Source organism: Sinocyclocheilus rhinocerous, unplaced genomic scaffold, assembly GCF_001515625.1.
Source record: "Sinocyclocheilus rhinocerous isolate Xijiao unplaced genomic scaffold, SAMN03320098_v1.1 scaffold21, whole genome shotgun sequence".
In the NCBI taxonomy this organism is placed as follows: Eukaryota; Metazoa; Chordata; class Actinopteri; order Cypriniformes; family Cyprinidae; genus Sinocyclocheilus; species Sinocyclocheilus rhinocerous.
Genome location: NW_015641422.1, coordinates 1,325,037 through 1,351,776, shown reverse-complemented (window position 1 = coordinate 1,351,776; position 26,740 = coordinate 1,325,037). Strand labels below are relative to the sequence as shown.

Here is a 26,740-nt window from a genome sequence, read left to right as displayed (position 1 = left end):
AAGGAGGGGGCTTTGTAGAAAACGAAGCGTTTGAGAGAGGCGGGGCATAGAGGACCTACAATAATGTACAGTATTTGAAAAATAATGTGTTTTTTGAACATTAAAGCATGTCAACATATTCTGTTACACCAAATACACAAAATAATGATCTTTAAAAAAGCATCATATGACCCCTTTAACTTATTTTTCTAAGAAATAATCATTTTGCCAAACTGCTTAATAAGGATTTCTTAGTCAATAATTTTTATAATTAATTTTAAAATGCTACTATTTTTAAGTTAATTTTTTATTAATAAATTAAAACTATGCTCATCTGTATTTTTTTAAATAAAAAATAACAGATCAACACATAAAAAACTGTCATGTAATTGATTTCTTTCAAAATAAAAGAAATAACAAAGCAGCTTTCATACATTTTAAAAGGAATATTTCACCCAAAAATGAAAATTTACTCACCCTCAGGCCATCCAAGATGTAGATGAGTTAGTTTCTTCATCAACAACAAATTTGGGAAAATGTAGCATTACATAATTTTCTCACCAGTGGAGCCTCAGCAGTGAATGGGTGCCGTCAGAATGAGAGTCCAAACAGCTGATAAAAACATCACAATAATCGGTTACACTTTATTTTGATAGTCTACTTTAGACATTCTGCTAACTATAAGTAACTTTGCAACTACATGTCAACTAATTCTGAATTAATTTGCAACTACATGTCTACTAACTCTCGGAGTAGACTGTTAGGTTAGGTTTAGGGTTAGTAAAATAAATTGACATATACTTGCAAAGTTTCTCAGTCAGTATGTTGTGGACCCATTAAAATAAAGTGTTAGAAGTGTTAGCAGACAGTCTACTAATACTCTAATGACTGCTAATGAAGTAAAAATTTGCATGTTTGTATGAAACAAATCCACCTTTGAGGTGTTAACTTCAAACCATTTCTTCTTGCTAATACTATTCCTTTCTCCAGTGAAAATTAATCTTGCCTAAATAAGCAGAGAAATATACACAGATCAAGCACCGTTTACAAGCAAAAGCAGTCCGAAAACAGTTCTAAACAAATAACTCAGTGGATATTGATGTGAAAGGACAACAGGAGATGGACTTTTTCACTGGAGGAAGCGTTATTTTGAATTATGGACTATGGGCCATATAGAAGTTTAAAGTTAAAACTTCTAAATGATGGATTTGTTTCTAACAAACGTGCATCTTTTCATTTCACAAGATGTTGTGATGGACTGGAGTGGTGTGGATTACTTGTGGGTTATTGTGATGTTTTTAATCAGCTGTTTGAACTCTCATTCTGACGGCACCCATTCACTGCAGAGGATCCATTGGTGAGCAAGTGATGTAAAATGCTACATTTCCCCAAATTTGTTCTGATGAAGAAACAAACTCATCTACATCTTTCAGCGAATTTTCATTTTTTTGTGAGAAACATGCTTGAAAGTATGGCAGGTTTATCCAAATCTTTTGTTGCCACTGTAGCTTTCTTTTATTTTAAAGCTGAGTGTAAATATGGATATGGAACTGATGAGCAAGCTGTAATAGATGCTTGTGTGAGATAAGTGTCTGTCAGTACTTTGGAAGAATAATAAGAGTATGAAAAATGCATGACTCCGTACCGTTCCAAAAATTACAGGTGCCCAGCAGTGGAATTATATACGCACATTGCAAAATTCAATACAAGAATCGATTTTCTTTTCTTTCTCCTTTATTTTTTTGCACTGCAATTGTGAGATAATGAAAAATGTGGCTCTGTTTTGACAGTTGAGTGTGTGGGTATGGTGTAAGTTTGCTTTCTGCTGACGGTGAGTGGCATGTTTTACATTTTTGTCCCATCAGCAAGTCTGCAGGGCTGCAAAACCACAGTAAACACGCACAAACTCACATTAAACTCAAATGCTCAGACAATTGAACAGGAAGTGCCTGTGGAAGGGATAGCGCTGTAACAAAGCACCCCGATGTGTGCGTCTCCATGCCTTTGTGGCCCCTGCAAAATGGAGTTAAATGGATTTAAATGGGCTCAAATGCACAATCAGCTGGCTATATGAGCTCTGGCCCTTGATAGCGTGAAGAAAAGGGACTGATAGGAGCCAAGTCTGACTCATGCTGTGAGGGATGAAAGAGTGATGAGAGTAGGAGAACAGGAAGGAGAAGGGCTGATGGGAATGGGCCTAAAATGGGGATTTTAGGCTAATCATGTAGGCAGTGAATCTGCACTTTGATGTAGACATTTAATTATAATTGCCCTAGAAAGAGGAAGGGGAATGTCAGACGGGTGCACATTGTTAATTGTGTTTGCTAATGCAAGCATTATTATTGCATATATGAGGGTTTAAACAAACCTTAATACAACCCTTGGTGCATAACTTGCACCATTTATGCTGCAGATATGAATGATGCTAGACATGAATGGCACCTTTAAGGCCCGTTCACACCAAGCACGATAACTATAAAGATAACGATAAAGATATAGTTCTAAAAATCGTTCTCAATATTAAAGAATAGCATAGTTCACACCACAACTATAACGATAACGATACAGAGGAACGATATCGTTGGAATCACTTTCAAAACGATTTTTTTTTCCAGCTGATGAACGATAAAACACTGACAGCCAATCAGAATCCATCCTGCTGTAACAAGCTCAAGAATTTAAAGCGGCAGACGCATGTGCGCTTAGAATAAACAGACGATATCGTTCGCTGGTGTGGACGCTAATATCGTTATCTTTATAGTTATCTTTATAGTTATAGTTCTTGGTGTGAACGGGGCTTTAAGGTACTAATATGCAGCCTTTTGGGGTAAATAAGGTACAAAAGTGTACCTTTTAAAAAGGTACTGTCCCAGTGACAGCTTTTGTACCTTTTTTTTTTCTGAGAGTGTCCAGTTGACAAAGATGCTAAACAAGAAATGCACATAGATTTATGAGTGTTTTTAAACTACACACAAATTTGGCCCTGGATTTAGACCATAATTAATTAAAATAGAATTAATTATTTTGTAGACTAACATTATCCTGTCTATAAAAAAAAAATCACATCTCAAACGATATTTTGCATTTTCTGTGATAGAAATGACGATGGTGGGTGTTACATTTTAAACATTTTTGGAATAAATAGACAGGCTCTTTTGTTTTGATGATGAATACTTTCACATTTTGTTATAATTTGACAAATTACAGCTTGATTGGATATTATACACAAAAAATATTCTGTTAGCAAGTGATACTTACCTTGATTTGTCTTGTTCTTCACACGTCACATCTCATATCTCCTGACACTGTTCTACTTGTGAAAGGGATATCAACCACAAAAATGAAAATTCTCTCATCATTTACTCACCTTCATGTCATCCTAGATGTGTATGACTGTCTTCAAACGGTCTTTCTTCAGATGAACACGAATGAAGATTTTTAGACAAATAATCCACCTCTGTGAATCCATATAAAGCAAGTGTATAGGACCTCAAAAGTCGACACTTCAAAAACAACACAAAGTGAACACAATGATAACTCATACAACCCCATAAATCACTGTCTCCTAAAGCAAAACAAAAAGTGTGTGTGAGAAAAATACTAATCATTTAAATGCTCATATGAGAGTTCACTGGATGGTTTACCATCGAGTTTGCTTCGCATGCTTTTTGAAGCATCAGCTTTGTGGGTCCTTTGTATGTGAACTCACAGAGATGGATTATTTTTCTAAAAGAAACCTTTGCACTTATCTGTAGAAAGAAAATCATCTGGAATGGCATGATGGTGAGTAAATGATGAGAGAATATTTGGGTGGAGTATCCCTTTAAACAAGTACTTCACCAGAAATGCATTATGGGTAAATATGTTCAACATGGTCAAAATTACACTGCATCTGTTGTAATTCTTGAAAAATTTATGCAAATTAAATATATATGTGTGTGTGTGTGTGAGCTGATGGAAAGAGCATAAAATGATTTGTGAGGCTTAAATGATATGTTTTCACACTGATATGTGAAACACACTGTGTTTAATCTCAGAGGAGGAGAATCAGGAGTCTCTTCGAAGTCGTCTGACATGTTTTATCTCACCAACTCCTCACCAGAAACAGTGTTCAGGTAAGTGTGTGTGTGTGTATATATATATATATATATATATATATAATTTTAGTTTACCTTGGTTTTAAATGTAATAATGATTTATTCATGGCTTTTCACATTGTTAGATAAAACAATCTGGGTTTGTGACAAGGCAAACACAATAAAATCTGCACAAAGTACATTTGAAAATTAGAAGTAATAAAAACAAATTATGAATGTGTGGTATGAAGTTTTCATATGCAGTTTTAATGCGCCTTTCTAGTAATAAAAATATTTTGTGGACATCACCCTGGTTCCCTCAAAAAAACTCCGGATTTTTCCTTTTTTATTTATTTATTTATTTATTATATTTATTATTATTACAGAAAATAAGCAGAAAATGTGTCCAACAAAAGTTCATCATGATGATCATTTATGAATTTTGAAGCTTAAATACAATCGTCAGAAGTAGAAATCCAAGCATAGGCTGTAAACAAAATATGCCAGTGCTTCTAAAAATTCTTTCAGTCTTTTTTTTTAAACATTTTCCCTGAAAGTTTGAGTTACAGTAATTTACAAGAGCGCGGATATGAACGGCGAGGCTGTCAAAGCGACTAGCGAGTAGATGAGTTTACCTGTTCAGCGTGATGATGTTTAATGACAGTCTCTGTAGTCACATTTAGCCACTTGTTAGTAACTGCCTTTTTCAAGACAGGTAAAAGCTTTAAAAAGAGTTACAGTTAGGATGTTTTTATATGGTGGAATCTATTTTATATGGTGGAATAAAACGTGAAAATATCTTGAGCTTGTGTTCAACACATACATTATTTCAGGCATTCAACCAAAATCCCATTCAGAAAACCAATTGTCTAAATGACAATGAATCCGGAAGAGCTAAAAAGTGGACTCACTTTTGGGTTTTTGGCCTACAAATATACATCATCCCTGCAATGCTCTATTGACTTGAGCCTGTAACAATCACCCAGAACGTCTTAGCAACCATCTATCAACACTCTAGCAACTTTCTTTCATTTTCAATATCAAGTTATAATCAATGTTGAGTTATTTCAGTGCGTGAAAAAGCGGAGCAGGTGTGGGCACTTCTCTGTCTGTCTGTGGCTAATGGAAACAGAAAGGATGTGTTCCCCAAGAGTTCATTGAGATTCGATCTGTGTGCCAGAGTTCCCTTGAATTTGTAGTACTCCCTGGGGTGTCTCCTCTAATGGCTGGTGAGTCATACTGTGGTACAGGCATTATATTACTGTGAGTTTGCCAGCTCAATGCTCTCTCATCATTCACAAAACACGCACACAGTCATCCGAACCGATGGTGCAACACCACATTACCCACATCTACAGCACCCGTACAAGCCACACACACCTCATATAAATAATTACTACCCGAACTGAACAGGTTGTAATTAATTTGTGATTTTTTTTTTTTTTGGAAAAGCTTTAATGATGGCCAGAGGATGAAGTCGTCTTTGTTCAATTCAAACAGTAATAAACCCTCCATGGCATATGTCATGAGTCATCTGCAATAAATCTGCACAGATAATGTAGCTATAATGTAGTTATTAAAAATCTCTCTTCTGACTGTCCCCTCCTGCCACAGCTCAGTCTATTTCTGTCTCCGTCTGCAGTAGATGAACAGTCTGCGAGTGTGTGACTGTAAGTCTAGACTGAGTCCCTCGAACTCTTGCACAGTCAAACAGAGAATTACCGAATGGTGACGAGAGCTTCAGGTAGAAATAGACTTTATGAAAGGTCACAGTTTGCCTCTTTAAAGTCCGCGTGAAACTAAATGGATCATATTTACTTTTTTAAATGGATTGTCCTACCAAAAATATATAATTTACTCAACCTCATATCATTCCAAATCAGTATTACCTACTTCGTAAGGTGAAATTCAAAAGAAGAAATTGAAAAGAATGTGCTGATCGCTCCTTTCCATGCAGTTGTATTTATTACAGACTATTGTAGATATTAAAGCCTCCAAAACAACACAGAAACACTATAAAAGTGGTCAGTAAGATTTTTCTGAAAGAAATTAATTCAACAAGGATGCATTAAATCAACTGAAAGTGATAGTAAAGACATTTATAATCTTACCAAAGATTATTATTTCAAATAAATGCTATTATTTTGAACTTTCTATTCATCAAAGAATCCTGATTTCCACTCAAATATTAAGCAGCACAACTGTTTTCAGCATTGATAATAATCAGAAATGTTTCTTGAGCAGCAAATCAGTATATTAGAATGATTTCTGAAGGATCATGTGACACTGAAGACTGAAGTTATGATGCTGAAAATTCAGCTTTGTATCACAGGAATAAATTACATTTTAAAATATATTACAATAGAAGACAGTTACTTTAAATTGTAATAATATTTCACAATATTACTGTTTTTACTGGGTTTTTCACCAAATTAAATGCAGCATTGGCGCGAACATGAAAAATTAAAAACGAATTACATTAAAAAAACATTACTGACCTCAAATTTTTGAACAGCAGTGTACATATATTCAAATGCAAAGCCGTTATTTTAAATAAAAGAGTTAATCTTAAATTATAATAATATTTTACAATATTACTGTTTTTACTGTGTTTTGACCAAATTAAATGCAGCATTGGTGAGAACATTAAAAAAAAAAACATTAACCGACCGACCCCAAATTTTTGAACAGTAATGTACATATATTCAAATACAATAAAAGTATTTTAAATAAAATAGTTCATCTTAAATTATAATAATATTTTACAATATTACTGTTTTTACTGTGTTTTGACCAAATTAAATGCAGCATTGGTGAGAACATAAAAACAAACATTAACCGACCGACCCCAAATTTTTGAACAGTAATATACATATATTCAAATACAATAAAAGTATTTTAAATAAAAGAGTTCATCTTAAATTGTAATAATATTTCACAATATTACTGTTTTTACTGTGTTTTTGATCAAATAAATACATCCTTGGTGAGCGTAAGAGACTTTAACATTAAAAAACATTAAAAAACATTTAAGTGACCACAAATATTTCTTTTCAATAAATCAGTTTATCCGGTTCACATTTGTCATTGCATATCCTGTTTCACTCAAATATGCCACATTATGGAAGTGAAATGGGTTGCAAATGTTGATTTTAATGTACATTAATTGATTTGATTGCATTTTATGAGCACAAACCCAATATAACCCTATACTGCACTAACAGTTTGAGTGTTTTTCAAATGTTAATTGTCCATATTAATAATTCAACAGTAAAAACACAACTGTCACACTTTGACAGAACACAGTATGCTAATTAAAAAGTTTGGACAGAATAGACTGAACTCTGTTTCAGAGTCTGAGGTTAGGGTCAGAGTTTCACTATTTTGTCATTGACTCATAGAAGAGTCCGTCTTTCAGTTCTTCTTTGTGTTTAATCCAGCTTTAAATGTGCAAGCGAATATGCCTTGTCTGTTCTTTTCCACCGTGTCTCAGTAGACAGTCCTCTTCTTCATCAGCTAGTGAATGAGCCGTGAACTGTCATTATGTTTCCACAGACCATGGAGGAACACATGGCCTTCATCATGACTGTGCCCACAACTCTGGCCATTTTTCTCACCATCTTCATCCTCGTCTGCATTGAGTCGGTCTTCAAAAAGCTTCTCCGCCTCTTCTCCCTGCTCATCTGGGGCTGTCTGGTTGCCATGGGTTACCTCTTCATGTTCTTCGGTGGGATCATCTGTCCATGGGACCAGGTGAGACTTGAGTGACAGCACTTTCATCACTCTCCATTTCTGTGCAATTGTTCTTCAGTGACTGCCTTCGACCTCTACGGCTATCACTTTTTAATGTACCTTTTTATCACACCGAAGTGCTCAGAATTAAGTATTCGGCATGCATAAAACACGACTTGCGTCAGTGCGATTTATATATGTAGATGTGCAAGTAAATTACTCTGATGGAAAGCGCTGCACAATCATGCAGATATTCACTAACGCGGTGTCATTTTCCTTCAGTCATTTGCACAGTAATTCATGAATTTTAGTGTGCGAGCTGTTCTGCGCACTGAATCATTCTCATTGAACTCCGCTTAACACATGATTCTGGCTAATGACTGTGACACAGTCTCAACATAAATGCATGTCTTAGAGTAATTATGACAATTTGCGTTATTTCTGTCCGCCTCTGCATCCATAAAACGAATCTGGTATTAAAGGAACACTCCAATTTTAACTCTAGGGGAGTTGGAAAATGAGCCTATTTTCAAAAATAGTGGAGTGTTCCTTTAAACCGACTTGCTTGGCTTGTTCGCACACTTTGTTTTTTTTTCTTCCCGCTCTGCGAGGAGGAGGTGCAATCAGCCCAGCCACCACTCAGCAAGATGGCAAAAACATCCGCGCTTTGGTCGTCTTTTATAAACAGCTCTTGATTTATGATATTACACTGACTGTAGGAGGAGAGATCGGCTGTTCCGTGCACGAGTAAATGTAGCTCGCCCGTGAGTCATCCAGGCTGTTTGCTTGACATGACTTAATAACTTAATAACTCGGATGCGCTCAGTGATCTGGAAATGATGAGATATGCATATACGACACAAATTGGCTCTGTATCAAAGGGCGGCAACATTTTACTAGGAACTGCTTCAGTAAAAGCTAGGTGGCACCTACATGACATCCATTTTAAACAATTAGCCATAAATATCCCACTATTCTGGAGAGGTTTCTCCATCAGAAGTGAGGTTATGAATACCATATTGATGAGTGGCCCAAAGTTGTAGTTGCATTATTTGATTGTACTTCCTCAATATAATTTTTTTTTCAATTGTGTTTTCTTTTCTTTGCCTTTGTTTTATTTTTGTCCTGATTTGCTTTGCTTTTGTTGTTTTGTTTTGTTTTTTTGTTTTTTTGCTTTGCTTTCTTTGCTTTTCATTTTTGTTTTTTTATGTTCTGTTCTGTTTTGCTTTGCTTTTATTTTTTGTTTTTTTTTTGCTCTGTTTCTTTGCTTTGCGTTGTTTTTGAGTTTTGCTTTTGTTTGTGTTTTGCTTTGCTTTTATTTTTTGTTTTTTTTTTGCTCTTTTTCTTTGCTTTGCGTTGTTTTTGAGTTTTGCTTTTGTTTGTGTTTTGCTTTGCTTTTGTTTTTTTGCTCTGTTTTGCATTGCATTGTGTTTCATTGCTTTTGGGTTGCTTTGTTTTTCGCTCTATTTTGCTTTGAGCTTTTTGTTTTGTTTTAGTTTTTTGCTGTTTGCTTTGCATTGCATTGTGTTTCATTGCTTTTGGGTTGCTTTGTTTTTCGCTCTATTTTGCTTTGAGCTTTTTGTTTTGTTTTAGTTTTTTGCTGTTTGCTTTGCATTGTTTATTGCTTTTGTTTTGCTAGGTTTTGCTTTGCTTAGTTTTTTTCTGTTTTGATTCGCTTTGCTTTGTGTTTCATTGCTTTTGTTGTGTTTGTTTTTTTAATGGCCTGTTTTAGAGGCACAGGGCTAAAGGGAGTAAATTACCTTTAACTCTGTTATGTGTTGGTCCATATTTAGATGAGCCACAGTTCAGTTTATGTATAGAAAATCTGGGCCATGCTAACCAGCTTAACCTTGAACCTTTATCTGCTCCAGGCTGGTTAGTGGTGTTTTGGTGCTGGTGTAGATTGTGGAGCATTACAGCCATGCTAAACGGTGCCAACTGGTGAAACTGTTCAACCTATGTTAAGAAGCTACAGTTGAGACATCAGCACACCAGCATCCAAGGCACCACATATGGTGGTGAGCAGCTACGCCGGTCTTTATATCAGTTCTCTGTCATATAAAGTACTCCCTAAGCTTGGTGCAGTCTGAGCTCGCATGCTGTGACTGAAGGTTTAGCTCTAGAGGGAACCAGTCGTCTGATGCAGGAAATTCAGAGAAGCCTTCTAATAAGTCTTTGCATACGTGACGGGAAGAACTAGTCGGGTTCAGGCGATCTGAATAAGCTACCACCTAATTAGCACTCAGAGTACTGCAGCAAAGTACTAATTAGCAAAGAGTATCTGGATGTGTCTTGAAGTAGCATATGTGCGCTTATTAGCGGAAGTGAATGGCACAGTAGCTGCGTCTACAGTAGTTGAAGACTTAAAGATCTCTATTAGGCTATGCCCTATTTAATTTCCTGTTTTTACTCTAGCCTTTTAAGCTACACACTGTGCTCTTAGTACAGTTTTCTCTGTGGTTATGCTATTTGACGGCCACATTGCTTGAGCTCTAACAAGCTGTATACTTGGAGTCGCTTTGCAACGCTTACAAGGAAAAACTCCCAACTATAGAGTCACCAGCATGGGTCAAGGTACTACTGCAGATGAAAAGCCCTCACTATTCCTCACAGATGTCTGTAATGCAGGCATCATTAACCCACAGCAGTAGTTCTCCATTAGAGATGCCCGTGAAAAGCCAGCAGCCTTTGTATGTTGTACAGGAGAGAGAACATAATTGAGCTCAGAGTCAGCAGAGGAACAAAAGGCAGCCGTACTCGCCTTACGCCAATCAGCCTGAGGGCAAATCAGAAGAAAAGACCTCCGAAAACACACACAGTCTTGTGAAGCCTCATTTCCTACAATTTGGTGTTGCCAGACGTGCCAATTGAATGCCTTATGAAGGATGTAAAAGAATGATGGGGAACTAATGAAGTGATGAGAGAGTGAAGGTGGCAGGCAGGTGAAGATTTCGAGTCACTTTTTTAATACTTTTTAAGGAAGAGGGCAAAGGAAAATGCCTTGTGTTGTTTCAGATAAGCTGAGTGAAATCTGTTAATCAATGGTGATTGCTCTAAGAGGGTGCGGGAAACACGTAGTGAGAAGTGGGAAGCTGCTTTTAGCAGCATTGCAGATAGTCACTGGGATAAAAAATATATGTGAACACACATTTTGTCGTTGATGGGTGGCATCTGTGCATCCCCTCATTTGAAAAGCACCAGCTGCCACTTTTGTCAGTCATGAATTAATGCAGTTAATGCGTTAAGGTTAATTCTGGTAGTATATTTTGGTTGTAACACTGTAAATGACACAAATAAAGTACACATTATAATTTTTCGCCTTTACTAATATTGGTACATTTAAGGTACTAATATATACCATTTAAGGGTAAATAAGATTTTTTTTTAAAGTTGTACCTTTTAGCTTTTGCACCTTAGGATACCATACCATTGACAGCTTTGCACTTTTTCTTAGAGTGCTAAATTTAGGTAAAATTCCTATTTAGTTATTATAAGTAAAACACAATGGTGATGAATGACAGTTTGGCCTAAATCAAAAAACTTCAAATAATATTAATAAAAGCATTTAATGTTTATTTATTTTTATTTATTTATTTATTGCATTTTCAGCTAAACAGCTTAAATATATCAGTTAAATTTATGAAATAATGTGAATAAGTTTGGTATGTTGTTATATACAGTATATCAATAGTATGTCAGTTTTATGTCATTAATGTAAATTTGCTGTTCTCTGTCATACCAGTTGTTTAATAATTGAAATGCTGTGTGCTAATTATCCTCAATTCACCCCGTTTATTTGAGTTTTTCCTGAGATCCATAAGTGTGATAGGACTGCATGTGATGATAACAAAGGCTTTCAGATTATCAGATTATTCCATTTCCATTTGCTTTCCTAATACAAAAGCAGTGCAGACTGGTTAACCAGACATTAGAATCCCAGTAGACCACATAATCTTATTCACTATGAAAAAGCAAACCTGTTAAGTGTGTCTTATGTATTTACTATCATCTGTTGCCTTAGCAACCCTTGAAGAATATGCTTTACATATGTTACAATCTAATTTTATGTGATGGTTTTATAGCAATAATATCTTAACACAATATTCTAGATCAATATAGCTATAACATCATGATAAAACTTAAAATTATATGTTAAAATTGCAATTTAAGGTAATGCGAGTAACAAATTATGTATTTACAAACTGTACTCATAAAATATGCAGGGATAACATATATATGCATATATACATCTGAATTTCTCATCATTCAGATTAATGAGAAATAACCCATAGCGCATCTGTTTGCATTTTAATTTGTAAAGTTTTTGTTATTTTGTTGTGTGTTTTTGTGCTTTTTATCAGTTCTTGTTTTTTAAAAAAGATGTCTATATAGGTTTTTATTAAATTTCGTTTTAGTTTTAGTTATTTTAGTACATCAAGTTAAACTAAATGAGAATTCTGAAGTGTATAGGGATATACTGTCTGCCCAGATTCAGTCAAATGCAGCAAAGTTGATTGGATGTCGCTTCATAGTACAAATGGACGATGACCCAAAACATACAGCAAAAGCAACCTAGGAGTTTTTGAAGGTAAAAAAGTGTAATATTCTGCAATAGCCAAGTCAGTCTCCTGATCTCAACCCGACTGAGCATGCATTTTACTTGCTGAAGACAAAACTATAGGCAGAAAGACCCACAAACACACAACAACTGAAGTCAGCTGCAGTAAAGGCCTGGCAAAGCATCACAAAGGAGGAAACCCAGTCTCTGGTGATGTCCATGAGTTCCAGACTTAGGGCAGTCATTGCCTGCAAAGGATTCTCAACAAAATATTAAAAATGAACATTTTATTTATGATTATATTTATTTGTCCAATTACATTTGAGCCCCTGAAATTGGGGGGGACTGTGTATAACAATGGTTGCAATTCCTAAGCATTTTATGTTATATTTTGTTCAACCCCTTTGAATTAAAGCTTAAAGTCTGCACTTCAATTTCATCTTGATTTTTTTTTTTTTTTCTGTTCTGTTCTGGTGGCATACAGAGCCGGAATTATGAAAATTGTGTCAGTGTGCAAATATATATGGACCTAACTAACTGTATGTTCACTTGATCTATCAGTGTAATGCTGTATCATGCTTGATTTCTTCATGACTCTAGTTCCCATACATGTACAGAGCCAGAGGTCAGACAAAGACAAAATATTTAGAATTCAGTGCCGTATAACCTGGTCTGATGTAGAATAAGACCACTGAATTGAACTGCCAGTCTTAATCCTGCTAGCCGATAGACCAGAACTTTAAGCAGGCATGGAACTGGCAAGTAATCCGTTCATTGGAGAGATTAAGCATTTAACCTTGCCAGTTCTTGAGACTGAACTCCAACACTTCAAAACTTTAGCGAAAACACAAACTATCTGTCCAATCCGAGGTGAAAGTGCGAGACGCCCCTCGGCCCGGAGCCCAGCGGAGCGTTCTGTCTACAAGGGGATTCTCTCTCCTTCACAAGCCAAATGTAACCATTCCTGACGGTTTCTCTGATCCTCCTCTGCGGCGGACAGAGTGGAAATGGCGATCGATAAGGCTCAAGAAAAATTACTGCCCTGCAATCTGTTTGTTTTTTGGCAGTGTGTGTGTGTGTGGTCTGTGAGGTTGACCAAGCCAGAAATCCATTAGGCTTTGCTGCTGTCCAGTGCCCTATCTGCCATTCCTCCAGTGCTATATTGAGCCCTCGCTCACACACACACACAAAAAAAACAGCACTCAGTGTAAAAAATATAAAACACAAGTTTTGGAATATTTATGAGTGTATTACATCGTTGAAGCGTTAAAAACCTGATGAAACCTGCAGTTTGGCACTAACTAAAAGACTACAGATCATTTAAAGAGGACATATTGTGCAAAACAGATTATTTTCTTGTTCTTTTGAAATATATGAGTGTTGGCCGTGTGCAAAACTCCATTTGTAGAAACTAAGCTAGAAAAACATGTCATCATGATGTCACAACCATGAGCTCATCAACATAATACTGCCCTCATTTACATATTAAAGGGATAGTTCACCCAAAAATTTAAATTCTGTCATTATTTACTGGTCCTCTTGTCATTCCAAACCTGTATGAGTTTCTTTCAGCTGTTGAACACAAAATAAATTTGGAAAAATGTTAGAATTAAAACTAACATTTGACTGTAGTAGCCATTGACTTCCATATATGGAAAAAATGACTATGGAAGTCAATGGCTACCATCAACTACCACATACTTCAAAATTCTTCTTTTGTCTTCAACAGAAGAAAGAAACTGAAGAAAGAAGGGTTGAACTATCCCTTTAATATGTAAATGTAGGCAGTGGCATCACCAGGTTTTCTGGCCCTCTTGTACAATTTATCACTTCCCCCCCTTAGCAACGTTCCTGCATATTAATACCCATTCGTTATTTAGCAGCTTCGCTATCTTGATAAATGTCAGCATGAATTATGTTAGCACACAGGTTAGCCAGTGATAACAGATGTTATTTCAGAAATCTTAAAAGTTTATTAGCAACAACTAAGTAACTATAATATAATGGTAATACACTATTAACTAGTTGCTTATTAGCATGCATATTACTAGCATATTGGCTGTTTATTAGTACTTAAGCACATAATACCTTATTCTGCATTACCATATTTTAGATGCTTTAATCCTACCCCATACCTAAACTTAAAAACTGCCTTACTAACTATTAATAAGCAGCAAATTAAGAGTTTATTGAAGCAAAAGTTAATAGTTAGTTTACTTTAATAGTTAGTTAACAGTGACCCAAATAATATATACAAAATAAAACTGTAGCATATATTCTCTTTTTCTTTTAATTTTCTTGATTTATGTTCACTTTCCTTTCACCTTCATTCAATTTAGCAGAGTATGCTACACCTCTTGTAAAAGTTGCAAGTCAAATTTCAAACAAATGCCTTGATCTTTTGAGATCAATAAAAGAGCTTGATGTGCACTGAAACTTCCAGAACCTCTCTATCTTTCCAGTCAAAAAAGTGCATTTACTAAACTGAATTTACGTAACTTTCTGATTATGAATGCATCAGCTCAGGTGCGCCCACGTTTATTACGTCAATGAGGCCTACTGGATGATCAAAAACCTGAGGTAACAAGATGAAAGCAGGATGGATAATAGTTTTCCTAAACACCACATAAACCAATGATAACAGTAAAATGTGGGGAAAGTTTGCCAAACCTTGTGCTGCTTCTGGCTGCGTGTATCTCCAGCCTCTCTTTATATTATTCTGAAGGATCCCAGTGTTAGGAAAAAGTGGCTGAAGTTTATTTTTAACAATGTCCCTGATCATTTTAGTATGAACAGTTTGAGCAGCACATTATGTGCAGCAAGATTGGTTTTGTAAACAGGCTGTTACGACAGGTTGCAGGCTGAAAAAGTTATTATATAAAAATCTTTAAAAAATGTATACTATATTCTACAGCCGAGCCAGAGCGCAAATATATTACACACATAATGTGTAAGCCCAAAATACATTACACAAATATACACAGGTGATTTTGCATTTTTTAGTCCATTATTGATATTGATTAATAAATATAAGTGGTTGATTGTTTAGGGATGGTTGGCGTTTGTGAGGCTGTCAGTGTCAGAATGAGCTCCAGTCCACCTCGGCATGAATTGTGAAACTCTCCTGTAATAAAGGCCTTTGTGCACAAACATATCAAATTGTCAGTATTGATTAAGAGCCTGTCACTCTCTCAGCATTGTAGACGAAGGCAAGCAAACAAACACTCATGACCCGTGTTTCATCATGGTATCAGCTCACTTTTTGAAGCGCTTGTCTTGAATCGTTATGAAAACATCACATGTGGTGACTCAATGTTAATTTAAGCTAATTTCAAAGACACAAATAGCCAAACAAATTCCTAAATCTACAAATTTCCTGCAGAAATTAAACATAACAATGTCATTTTAGTGTTTCATTTCCTTCCAAATCACGCAAGACATGCAGTAAAAAGTGTTGACATTTTATTGGCGCAGAGATGAGTGTGTTTATATTCTAAAACATTTGCAACTACTTTTTACCACTGAACTTTTTACCTGCATTTTTTATAATTTTTACAAAAATTGAATGGCCCCCAGAACAATTTGTTGTATGAATATCTGAACATGCAATATGTCAAAAAGAAAGAAAAAAAAAAGATTTCACACATTAACAGGTTTCAAGTCTTCACAAAACACAACAAACCCACCCAGAAACACGTGCTACAAGACACATCACAAATGTAAGCAATATGCATTGTAAAAATCGGCTCAAAATATCAGACACGTTTGATATCTCCAACTGGATGGAATCATAGCCTGATGCTAAAAAATAGAGTCTGTGACCATCGTACACTACATGATTTTCTGTGAAATCTGTCAACTCAAATCTGCAGACTGACTTTGACTTTCAGCAACAAGCATCAACTTGTCTAACCTGTAAATCAGGGCAAAAATCTGGGCGAAAGTCATGTAGTGTATTTCAGCGTTTATCCTGATCTGATCTCTATCCTATGTTTGTGAGCTGTAGATGTTAAATGGCACTCTAATGCACTGTTAACTCTGTTTGCAGGTCTCATTTTTCCTGTTTATTGTGTTTGTGGTGTACACCATGCTGCCGTTCTCCATGAGGGATGCCGTCATCGCTAGTGTCCTCACTTCATCCTCCCACACACTAGTGCTCAGCATCTGGCTCTCGAACACTACCGAGCACATGGAGGCCCTCGTCTGGCAGGTAAGTGTGTGTGTGTCATTCCAGTTGATTTCGTTCACTGAAATTGTGTGGGCTGAGAAAGGAACAGCTAGTATCTAAGAATAAACAGTGACAGTCTTTGAGCACCAGAATGGCACAAAGAGACCAAAGAGTTTGTCCTGTAAAAAAGTTGTCTGAGGCACGAGAATATGTTCGAGAATGTGAGTCAGAGAGAGCGAGTGAATGTGGAAGGATGTTTCTACTCTGTTTCCTGCAGGGGTTGTCAGGGGTGATGGTGTTTCACCATGACCTATATGGCTTTGCTGTCATGGGAGGGCACACTTCCCATAATCCTCCACTGTCAGCCTGGCTGTTTTGTTCATCATATAGCCTTCTCACTTAAATGACACATTTCCTTTCAGAAATAACAGGCAAAATTTCTCCATCCAGTGCAATTCCACAAGGTTAGCTGTTTCAGATCTGTGTCATTGGTCCTGATCTTCTTCTCTTTAAACACTGTAGCATGGAGAATTGGCAGAGGATATATTGGATTAAGTTCATTTATTTTTAAATGTTGTAAGTTTTATGCAGAATGATTTTAAGTGGACTAATGAAATATCAGAACAAGCAGTCAAGTGAAATGGAAAAACATACATGAAAAGGAATGAAACTAAATTTGAACGACTTTGTTATGAAGCGGCAGCAGTTAGCAAACAAACCTAATGCCTCCATGCCACTAGGTGTCAGCATAAAATCTAAGATCAGTGGATAAAGAAGAGCCAACAAAACACAAACTAAAGCTTACTGGCCACTTGAGGCCCTGTGCCAAATCGCACCCTAAACCATTGCGGTCTTCCGCTGAGTCCACACTTTTGTGACGTAATGCCGCTTTGACTGTCGGTTAGAAGTCTGCCGCGGATCTCGCCTCAGTGCGGGCTTAGCAGAAGTGTACATCCTTCTGAAAGCTAAAACGATGAATGGGACACACTACGGTCTTGTGGACTTAACAGTCACGTGCACGCGGTGGCCATTGTAAGAACGCAAGTGCATGTGAAGTGTGCCACATGTGTCAAGTGTGCTTGAGAGTGTTTGAATGCGACAGAAAGTAAGTGTGCAAGACTGTCTCAGGTCTGAAAAATGCCTAAGCTCAGAATTTGAGGAAAACTTTCCTGAAGTGCAGAAATAAATTAGATATTACACATAATTTGGTTGTAGAACATAAAATGTTGCGCATTTAGTGTGTGAATTTTGTAAAACATTTGCAACTGCTTTTTATCACTTTTAGCACTTCTTATTACCAAAGGTACCACAATTAATAAATTGCGTCATCTGTTACATACAGTATGGACCACTAAACATATATTTAGACATGTATTTTAAAGTGCAAAGTAATGAAAATTTAAATAAAGCTCTGTACAACACTAGGTTTTAAAAACTGTTCCCTTTGAAAATGCATTATCTAAGTTCACAAGTGGTCAAGTGTAGTGGGGTGCACAGGGCACAACACTAATGCGGGGTTAGTTGTGGCACACATGGTTTAAATATTTCCACACATGCTAGCATAACAAAATTTACGGTATTTACAAGTTGCCATATCAACACTGTATAGAGAAAAAAGTGCCCCAAAATTCTAAAATCTTTTGAAGATATTGCTGAAAATGTATTTAGCAAAAGTAAATTTCTGGCTGAAGTCAGTTTTTCATCTCAGTTTTTAGTGTTACTTTAAAATGAGACAAATCCATATATTTGTACTGGACAAGTGCGAAATTAATGTGGAAAAAATATACTGTGAACTCCATGTGGATTTACACAAACTAAGAAAGTCAAAAAGTGTTAGGTTGTGCCCCTCTCTTCCCTACTAATCATTTCAAAGCAGCTTCACAGTAATAAAAAGGAAGGTAGCAGAATCAGTGATGCTAATTTTATCAATTATGAGACAAATTCAAAACTAAGGGTCGGATTTGCTAAACAGGGCAAATTAGTGTGAGAGTGCAATCTCATAAATGCACCGATGGGAGTGGAACGTTCTGTGGTTGATCTACTGACAATGAGCAAATTAAAGAACTTCCATAATGAACAATGCAATCTACCAAGAGCAGAAGAGTAGGGTTGCAAAAAAGCAGAGCCAATAGCTTCCATCCAAAGTTACGAATTAAACTTATTCACAGAATTGGAATATTGCATAAAACATTTGCAAATAAAGCACCGTTTCCATTCAGTGAGTTGAAGAGAACAAAATCATCACTTCCTGATTAACTTTCTCTAAATATCATGAAGAAAAAAATAATTTGCTGCAGTAGGAGAAGGCACTATATAAAATAATTTTTACATACAATAAATTACAAGCTTCAGAGCATGCAGACGAAACGTGGTCATGTTATCTTATTTTCGGAGCCTGCTGTTTGGGAACGCAGTTCTGGGAGTTAATTATAACAAAAAACTTTGACAAGACTTTGCTCAAGCATTTTAGAATGACAAAACTAGCATTTCAGATGCTGTTCAATGAGATCGGTCCATTGGTTGGTCCAGTTTTATGCTGTTCCATTGCAAAGTTACATGTCTTTTTTTTATGCGCATTAAGGAATTTATTCGGTAAAAGTGTTTCCATCATAGTTCATGCGCACATTTTTAGAATTTATGCGCATCTTGGCATTTCCATCCAGCATTTTTTTATGCAATATCCCAAAATGTGCATAAAAATATAGGTGGATGGAAACCTAGCTAATGATAATGGTGCATGTAATCTACTAACAACACAGAAGCAAAATGGATTAAGACATGCTTTTTTGGGGGGCGTTAAATAATGACGCAAATACCAGTAAAATTCAAGGATTCGAGGATTTAAAGCATTTATTGTCATGTGCACAGTGAGGAAAAGTTTCCCTGTACAATGAAATTCTTTCTTTGCTGTCCACAGTGAATGCCAAGACAAGTGCAAAAATAAACACACACACACATACATAAAAACAAACATAATAAAAATAAAACTATGCTGCAGAAGTAGAAATATAGACTATGTAAATATCGAAATATAGACTATGTGCATCTGTATGTGCGAGTGTGCAATATTGACGTGCAAAACAATAGTACAGTAACGTAGCAAATTGAGTGCAACTACATGATAATAATAGCAGCAGTAACATTAATAATGTGCAAATTGGGATAAAGCAACTTGATAAAAAATAGTAGCAGTAACAGTTAAATAGTAACAGTTAAATAACCAACGCAAACCTTAGTAAATCACTTTGCATGATTTATTTTAATACTCTCCTCCCATAAATTTTGCGTTTGAAATGGAAGCTGCTACAACTGCTTACGCAAAAGGGTCAGCTGCAAAAATGACGGTCCACGTCTTTTGATTGCTAATGTTTCACTGCATGTCTTTAGGAAATCCAGATTTGTTATTTTAAACCCATTTTTAATGCAATAAAATTATATTGTACTGAGGGTATTTTTCCAAAATGTCTCGTGGGGCAAATAGGGACACAAATGTTAACTGTTGTAAGACTTTTTATTAATTACCAAATTAATTTATTCATTTTATTAAAGACAATTTATTAATTAACAAATCTGCTGCCAAAATTATATTATGATATACTGTATATTTATATATATATATTTTTTACTTTACCCTTTAACATTTTTTCCTGTTTCATATATTATTTTGTGCTTCATAATTATTACACTGTTTAATTTCTGCTGAAATACTAATGAATAACCAACTTTATTTCTCTAGCATTTCATATATATATATATATATATATATATAAAATAAAATAAAACGCAGTGTTTTCTCAAATCAATAAACAGCAGGTTCCAATTGTGACAACTTGCTTCATGTAGCATGACTGCATAATCTGCTGTTGGAGCTCATTTGCATGTTGTCACAAAAGGTCAGTGTGTGTTGATTAATTATACCTTTCTTTCCTGGGCAATAACGGTGAAAATGTTGAATAGCTTTTTTCTAGTCAAAACTATAAGGTATGTGCCTATGCAAAAACTGACCTTTAAATATAAAACATTCCTGAGAAATATTCACTGGAGTAAAAGGAGTGACAACTTGCCCCAGTCTCGCCTATATATAAATACATAAAGTTGACAGGTACACCGAGTGCACTTCCATGCACTGCTTTTTGTTCAGTTTGCTGTACTAAAGAGTCTTACATAACTCTTAAATAATAATTCATACCTACCTTTCTATCGATTTTCCAGAACCTTTTTTTTTATTATTTTCCTAAGCAGATCTCAAGCGGATGTGTTTTTCAGACACAGCGCATGTAACCAAGGCAACACTCTAGTCACATGGTCCACAGGAACACAAAAATACTGGCTGTCAGATTGTGTTTCGAGAGGCAGCAGCATTACGTTCAAGAACCCAGTAGCGGAAGGGCGTAGATTGTTATTATAAGCTTGTTGTCAAGTCCAATTTAAAAACCTTAAAAATAATCCTCTTTAGGTTCTGTAAACACTTTCACCACGGTCAGCCTCCAACAGTAGGAGAGCTTCATTAAAACCAACCTTAACGACCCTTCACATTCAGCACTGGTGGTTAATCAAGCTTTCCTCGCTCTCAGAGGCGTTACGACCTCTTTATGTTAGGTGCTCTCCATGAGCTGCGGGTCATACTTTGTTTGTTAGAGGCTTTAAAGGCTTTGGACGTCACTTTCAGGACGTTTACCGCTGACGTACTCTGCAAACGAAGGTCTCGTGTTAATCGGAGGCTAAAAAAATAACAAAGTTGAAAACAAGGTCACATCTGTCTGGGTCGGAGTTGTAGAGATGATGTCAGATGCCAGTGTTTTGTAATTAAGCTATGGTTCCCTGCAGACCCAGCTCTGTGCTCGTTTACCTTTATGACTGGCCTCTTCCTCCTTGCTCAGTGATTACAGCCAGAAGAATGACTTATTAAGGCCGCTCTCGAAGGACCTGTCCTATAAAGCTCTCCCAGTGAGATACAGGTGTGTCTCATGCAGGTGGACCAGCCCTTAAATAGCATATGCTTGAAGAGAGAGAGAGAGAGAAAGAGAGAGAGGAGAGAAGAGAAGAGAAGAGAAGAGAAGAGAAGAGAAGAGAAGAGAAGAGAAGACAGGCTGCATTAGGTTAATATCACTTGTGAGCAGAATATGTTGCTGTGCCATTTCCAAACAAGCTGTAAGTTTCAAATTATCAAATTATGCAAAAGGTGTGAAAATATAATTTCATTGTGTCAGAGGATATCAGACATGTTGTATACATGAAATGTTGTAATGTCATTTTCATCACAGGCTATTTAACCCAATTCAACTTTAGTTTAGATAGACAGACAGAGTTTCAAGGCAAACAGAACTTCTCATTAATTAATATTCGATTGGTCTTGATCAATTTCTGGAAGCCAAACAATGTACCTTGAGATGCTGAGGGGTCGTTGAGGAGCTCTTTGTTGACTGTGTACCTTATTGATGAAGAGTGTTGTGTAATTGCCTGCAGTGGATGATGTTTAATCTGCTAATAATGTCATTGAGTGATATTAGCAGGAGGTTGTAGTCTAATTAAAATGACAGAGGCCTTTGCACAGTCTGGGGTGAACCTTAACAACCCCGTCTGTTCTTACTGGCTGTGTTTACTCCACCGCTCAACTCAGATGCGTGTATGGAGGTTGCCATGGAGAAGCTGCGAATTTGATGAGTCTGAAAGAGGCTCAGACGAGATTGACCACATAAATGGGGCAAATTAAAGAAATGTTCCTAGCTCAGCAAATTATGGTTTATTGACAGCATTTCTGGTATACTGTTGATTACAGTACAACAGAAAATGAGTTTGATTCGTCCCTCAGTCCACCTTATAAAAAAATTACAGGAGTAAAACACTAATTACGTATGCCGAGTAAAAAAATAAATAAAAATTACAATACTCGTTTTTTTGTGGTTTTCTCCACAACATCACAAGCAAGCTACCATACCCCAAATTCATATTTATGAGCTAATAGTGTTGATTTAAACTCATTTACTATGTAGGTGAATTATCAAGAACCTGTCTGAATTATATTTCATTTAAAAATAATACATATTGACATTATAAAATAAATGTCATTGTACTTAGAAAATATAACCTATTTCATTTTTTATTTATTTAAATTATAAAAATATAATTAAATGATATATTTACATCATGCCAAAATTCAATTTTACTCAAAATGAAGCCTGTTTTGAAATTATTATTTTTTTGTTTATATATTTATTCATTTATTTAAATGTAAAAAAATAAATGATATATTTACAATCAAGCCAAGATTAAATTTTACTTAATAAAAAAACATGTTTTATATTTATTTGTTTATTTCTTTATATTTTTATTATTTTATTTGAATTTTAAAATATAATTAAATGATATATTTACATTAAGCCAAGAATACATTTGACTTAAAATAGAAGCTTTTTATATTTATTTATTTATTTGTTTATATATTTATTCATTCATTTGAATTATAAAATGTAATTAAATGATACAGTGCATCCGGAAACTCACTTTTTCCACATTTTGATATGTTACAGCCTTATTCCAAAATGGATTAAATTCATTATTTTCCTCAAAATTCTACAAACAATACCCCATAATGACAACATGAAAGAGGTTTGTTTGAAATCTTTGCAAATGTATTAAAAATAAAAAATGAAAAAAAAATCACATGTACATAAGTGTTCTCAGCCTTTGCTCAATACTTTGTTGAAACACCTTCGGCACCAATTACAGCCTCAAATCTTTTTGGGTATGATGCGGCAAGCTTTGATCATCATCATTTGGCAATTCATTGGCAATTGAATACTTTCCGGACGCACTGTATATTTAAATCAAGCCAAGATTAAATTTTACTTAAAAAAGAAAACTGTTTTATATGTATTCATTTATTTGTTTGATTATTTCTTTATATTTTGTTTCACTTTTAAAATATAATTAAATGATATATTTATATTAAGCCAAAATTAAATATCACTTTAAAAATTAAACCTGATTTATATTTATTTATTCATTTATATATTTAACTTATAAAATTATAATTAACTTATATATTTACATGATGCCAACAAAAAAAAAATGCGTACAGAAAATAAAGCCCTTTTTAATTTATTTATTTAAATTATAAAAATCTATTTAAACTATATCTTTACATCATGGTATTCTTGATAACCTTCTTGAACATTCCAGGCATGCACCAATATTCATGAGCCAAATCTTCATTATTGGAGGGTTTGTCATTTCTCATGCCTTATTGTGTCTACACAATTGTGTCTAGTTTCAGTTATTGCAATTAAACCCAATTATCCAACACATCCTGCTCTCCATTTGTGAAAGATAACAGCACCGTATTCAGTACTGCGCTGATATTTGCTTAGTCTGACATAATGCATGAGGCTGCTGAAAGCTTTTCATGGGCTGGACTGAATTCACTTTTCCTGAAGATCAATATCTTTTGAATCAATGTAGAGGCACATCCCTCTCTGGATCCTTATACTGATTCCATCTTTCGCTAATGCACTTACCTTAGCCATTTGAAACTCAGTCAAAAGCCATTTGGCTTGCTGTGCATATTTTCCTGAAGTGTCTGTGGTCTGGCACTAATGTCTTCCTGTACTTACCAGGCAATTTGTGCATTCATTACTTGTTTTATACCGTATGCCAATGATGTATTTATTACATTCTGAGTCTCCACATTAATTCAGTACTAAATATATAACATATCCTTTATCAGACTGATAATTTATAAACACTTGCTTGAAATTAAGGTTTCTGAGAACTTTATTACTGAAATAAATTTTGTTATTAATTTCCCCCTGAAATCAAAAGAAATGTAATATATATTTATATACAATTGTATTTTACAATATACATAAATTGTATTTTGCTTAAAGAAAATGAAGTGTATTTTAAGATATCATTTTAGGATTTATTGCATTGTTATATTATTTTCATGACAAATTTATCACATCCCCCCTTTTATCACTGTAATATCTAAATATTATTGAAATTATTTATTTAAACAATAACATATTTGACACAATATGATAACAGTTCACATTATGTGATAATTTTGCAGAGAAATGTTATTGTGGTCACCTTTTCTGGTCAACTTATGATATATAGATCACAATAACACTGATAATGTTGATATATAATATTAATGTGAAAAACATTGTATATCATAATCTATCTATCATAAATCAACCACAAAAAATTGAAAAGTTTGTGTGTGTGTGTGTGTGTGTGTGTGTGTGTATATACACAATAAATATTTATATATACACACTACAGTAAAAACAGTAATACTTTGAAAAATTATTAAAATTTAGAACTACATCATATTTGAACTCAAACAGACGTACCACGACACCTGCAACTGCATCAAGTCTCCCATCAAACTGGAATTCGAGAAACATCAGCAGGTACGACCGAGAGGGATGCACTGATTGCCTGTTGCTTTCAAAGAACGGATAAACAGCACTGAACTGCGTGGTGCCTGGTCCTTCAGGGAACAGGAAGTTAATGTAGGCCTCGTTTGGGGAGGTATCGGATAGGCTTGAGCGTGAGTCATTCCTGCAGCTGTATCGAAGAGATCATTATATCACCACAATAGGCGGCTAATATCCGAAGGCGGAGGGGGTCGAGAGTTGCATTGTCCCAAAATAGCTTTGTTTCCCCCCAGCGCTCTGTTTCCTGTTGGATACGGGTGGGGCGGAAGTCTGTTCAAGGCCTCTCGCTTGCCTGGGTTAGTTGTGCTTATTGCTGTTTTGTGTGAAATAATGATAAAGTGTCTCTCCGTGGTGATGGCTGAGTGAGTGAAATATGAGCGGTGAGATAAAGGCAGATCACTGGCGGCACTCCTGCTCCATCAGGAATTATCACTCTCACTTGGTGAAATATCATCCTGCTCCAGCACATGCCTCCGGCTCCATTACTATAGAGAATGTTATCAGAGTTGGGGGTTTTTTTTGGCTTTCCTGGCAGAACAATTACAGAGCACAAGGCAAAGACAATGTTTCGCTCACTCACTGCCCGGCGTGATTGAATCGTGTATGTATGTTCTGTGAGTGCTTCAGCTGTCAGCTCTTGCCATATTGTAGAACATACTGGCACGTTTCCTTTACCTCATTTACCTCCTGCAGAGCTGCGCACTGGCTGGTCATTCCAATATAGGGCTGGGCGATATGACGATATTATCGTATATCGACGATGTCTCGTAAGTATCGTGATGTCGATGTCAACAGTCAGGTAACAGACAATTATCGACACTATCAGAAAAAAAATGGCAAATGATAAACCTAGTAAGTTGCAAAAAAAATATTTTACATAGCCCCATAGTCACCATACTGGTCTTTTTGCATGCAAGAATGAAATAATTTATTAGGAGGGTTAGGAATCGAAAAGCTATTCCAATTTCGGAAATCAGATCAGATGCGTAAGTTCAGGAATCAAATTACTTGTTACAAAATTACATTTCGATTCTGCTTCTCGATTTATGTATGTGCATTTATTGTGATTTCAAAAGATTCAACTGCAAATAGAACAGCACTGAACGACGAAATAGAACTCGCTTCTGCACTCGCGCTCTGTTTTCTGTGCTGCGCACACACACACAAAGGTCGCACACAAAAGCCGTCTCTTAAATACGCGAACACTGGACTGAGCTCTCTTTCTCGCATTCTTACACATTTGAATGGACAAATACACACAGAATTATATCAAAATATCCCATAAATACAATCGGTTATGTCTTAAGTGAACGTAAAGAGTTGAGAAAGAAAACAAGGGTTTATTGGATCCGTGCATTGACAGCAGCCGCTGCCGTCAGTCATATAATTTATCCTTATTTAGGGTATTGGCCTATTCTATTTTGATCTGCAGTTTAATAAAAGTTAAACAGAAAAAAGACAAAAAGTGCACTGCATGTGTTTCTGAATATTTATTTAAACAGACTGTATAATGATGAAAAACCACAAACTTGACAGGTATAATAAAAATATGCAAATTACTTCAGCGCACATTTCAGTGCAATATTTCTACAGATTTTTTAAAGGGGTCATATGATGTTGCTAAAAAGAACATTATTTTGTGTATTTGGTGTAATGAAATGTGTTTATGCGGTTTAAGGTTCAAAAAACACATTATTTTCCACATACTGTACATTATTGTTTCTTCTCTATGCCCCGCCTTTCTGAAACACGTCGATTTTTACAAAGCTCATCGGTCAGAAAA

The 26,740-nt window shown here is 35.5% G+C and overlaps 1 protein-coding gene across 1 annotated transcript in view; it reads left to right on the top strand.

Moving 5' to 3' along the window:
• Positions 1-26,740, top strand: part of LOC107754795 (adenylate cyclase type 2) — a 68,240-nt gene that overhangs the window by 8,094 nt on the left and 33,406 nt on the right. Inside the window, exons 2-4 of the mRNA XM_016571380.1 lie at positions 7,611-7,808; positions 16,394-16,555; positions 24,838-24,930. Coding sequence (XP_016426866.1) covers positions 7,611-7,808; positions 16,394-16,555; positions 24,838-24,930 — 453 coding nt within the window. The remainder of the gene's footprint in view (positions 1-7,610; positions 7,809-16,393; positions 16,556-24,837; positions 24,931-26,740) is intronic.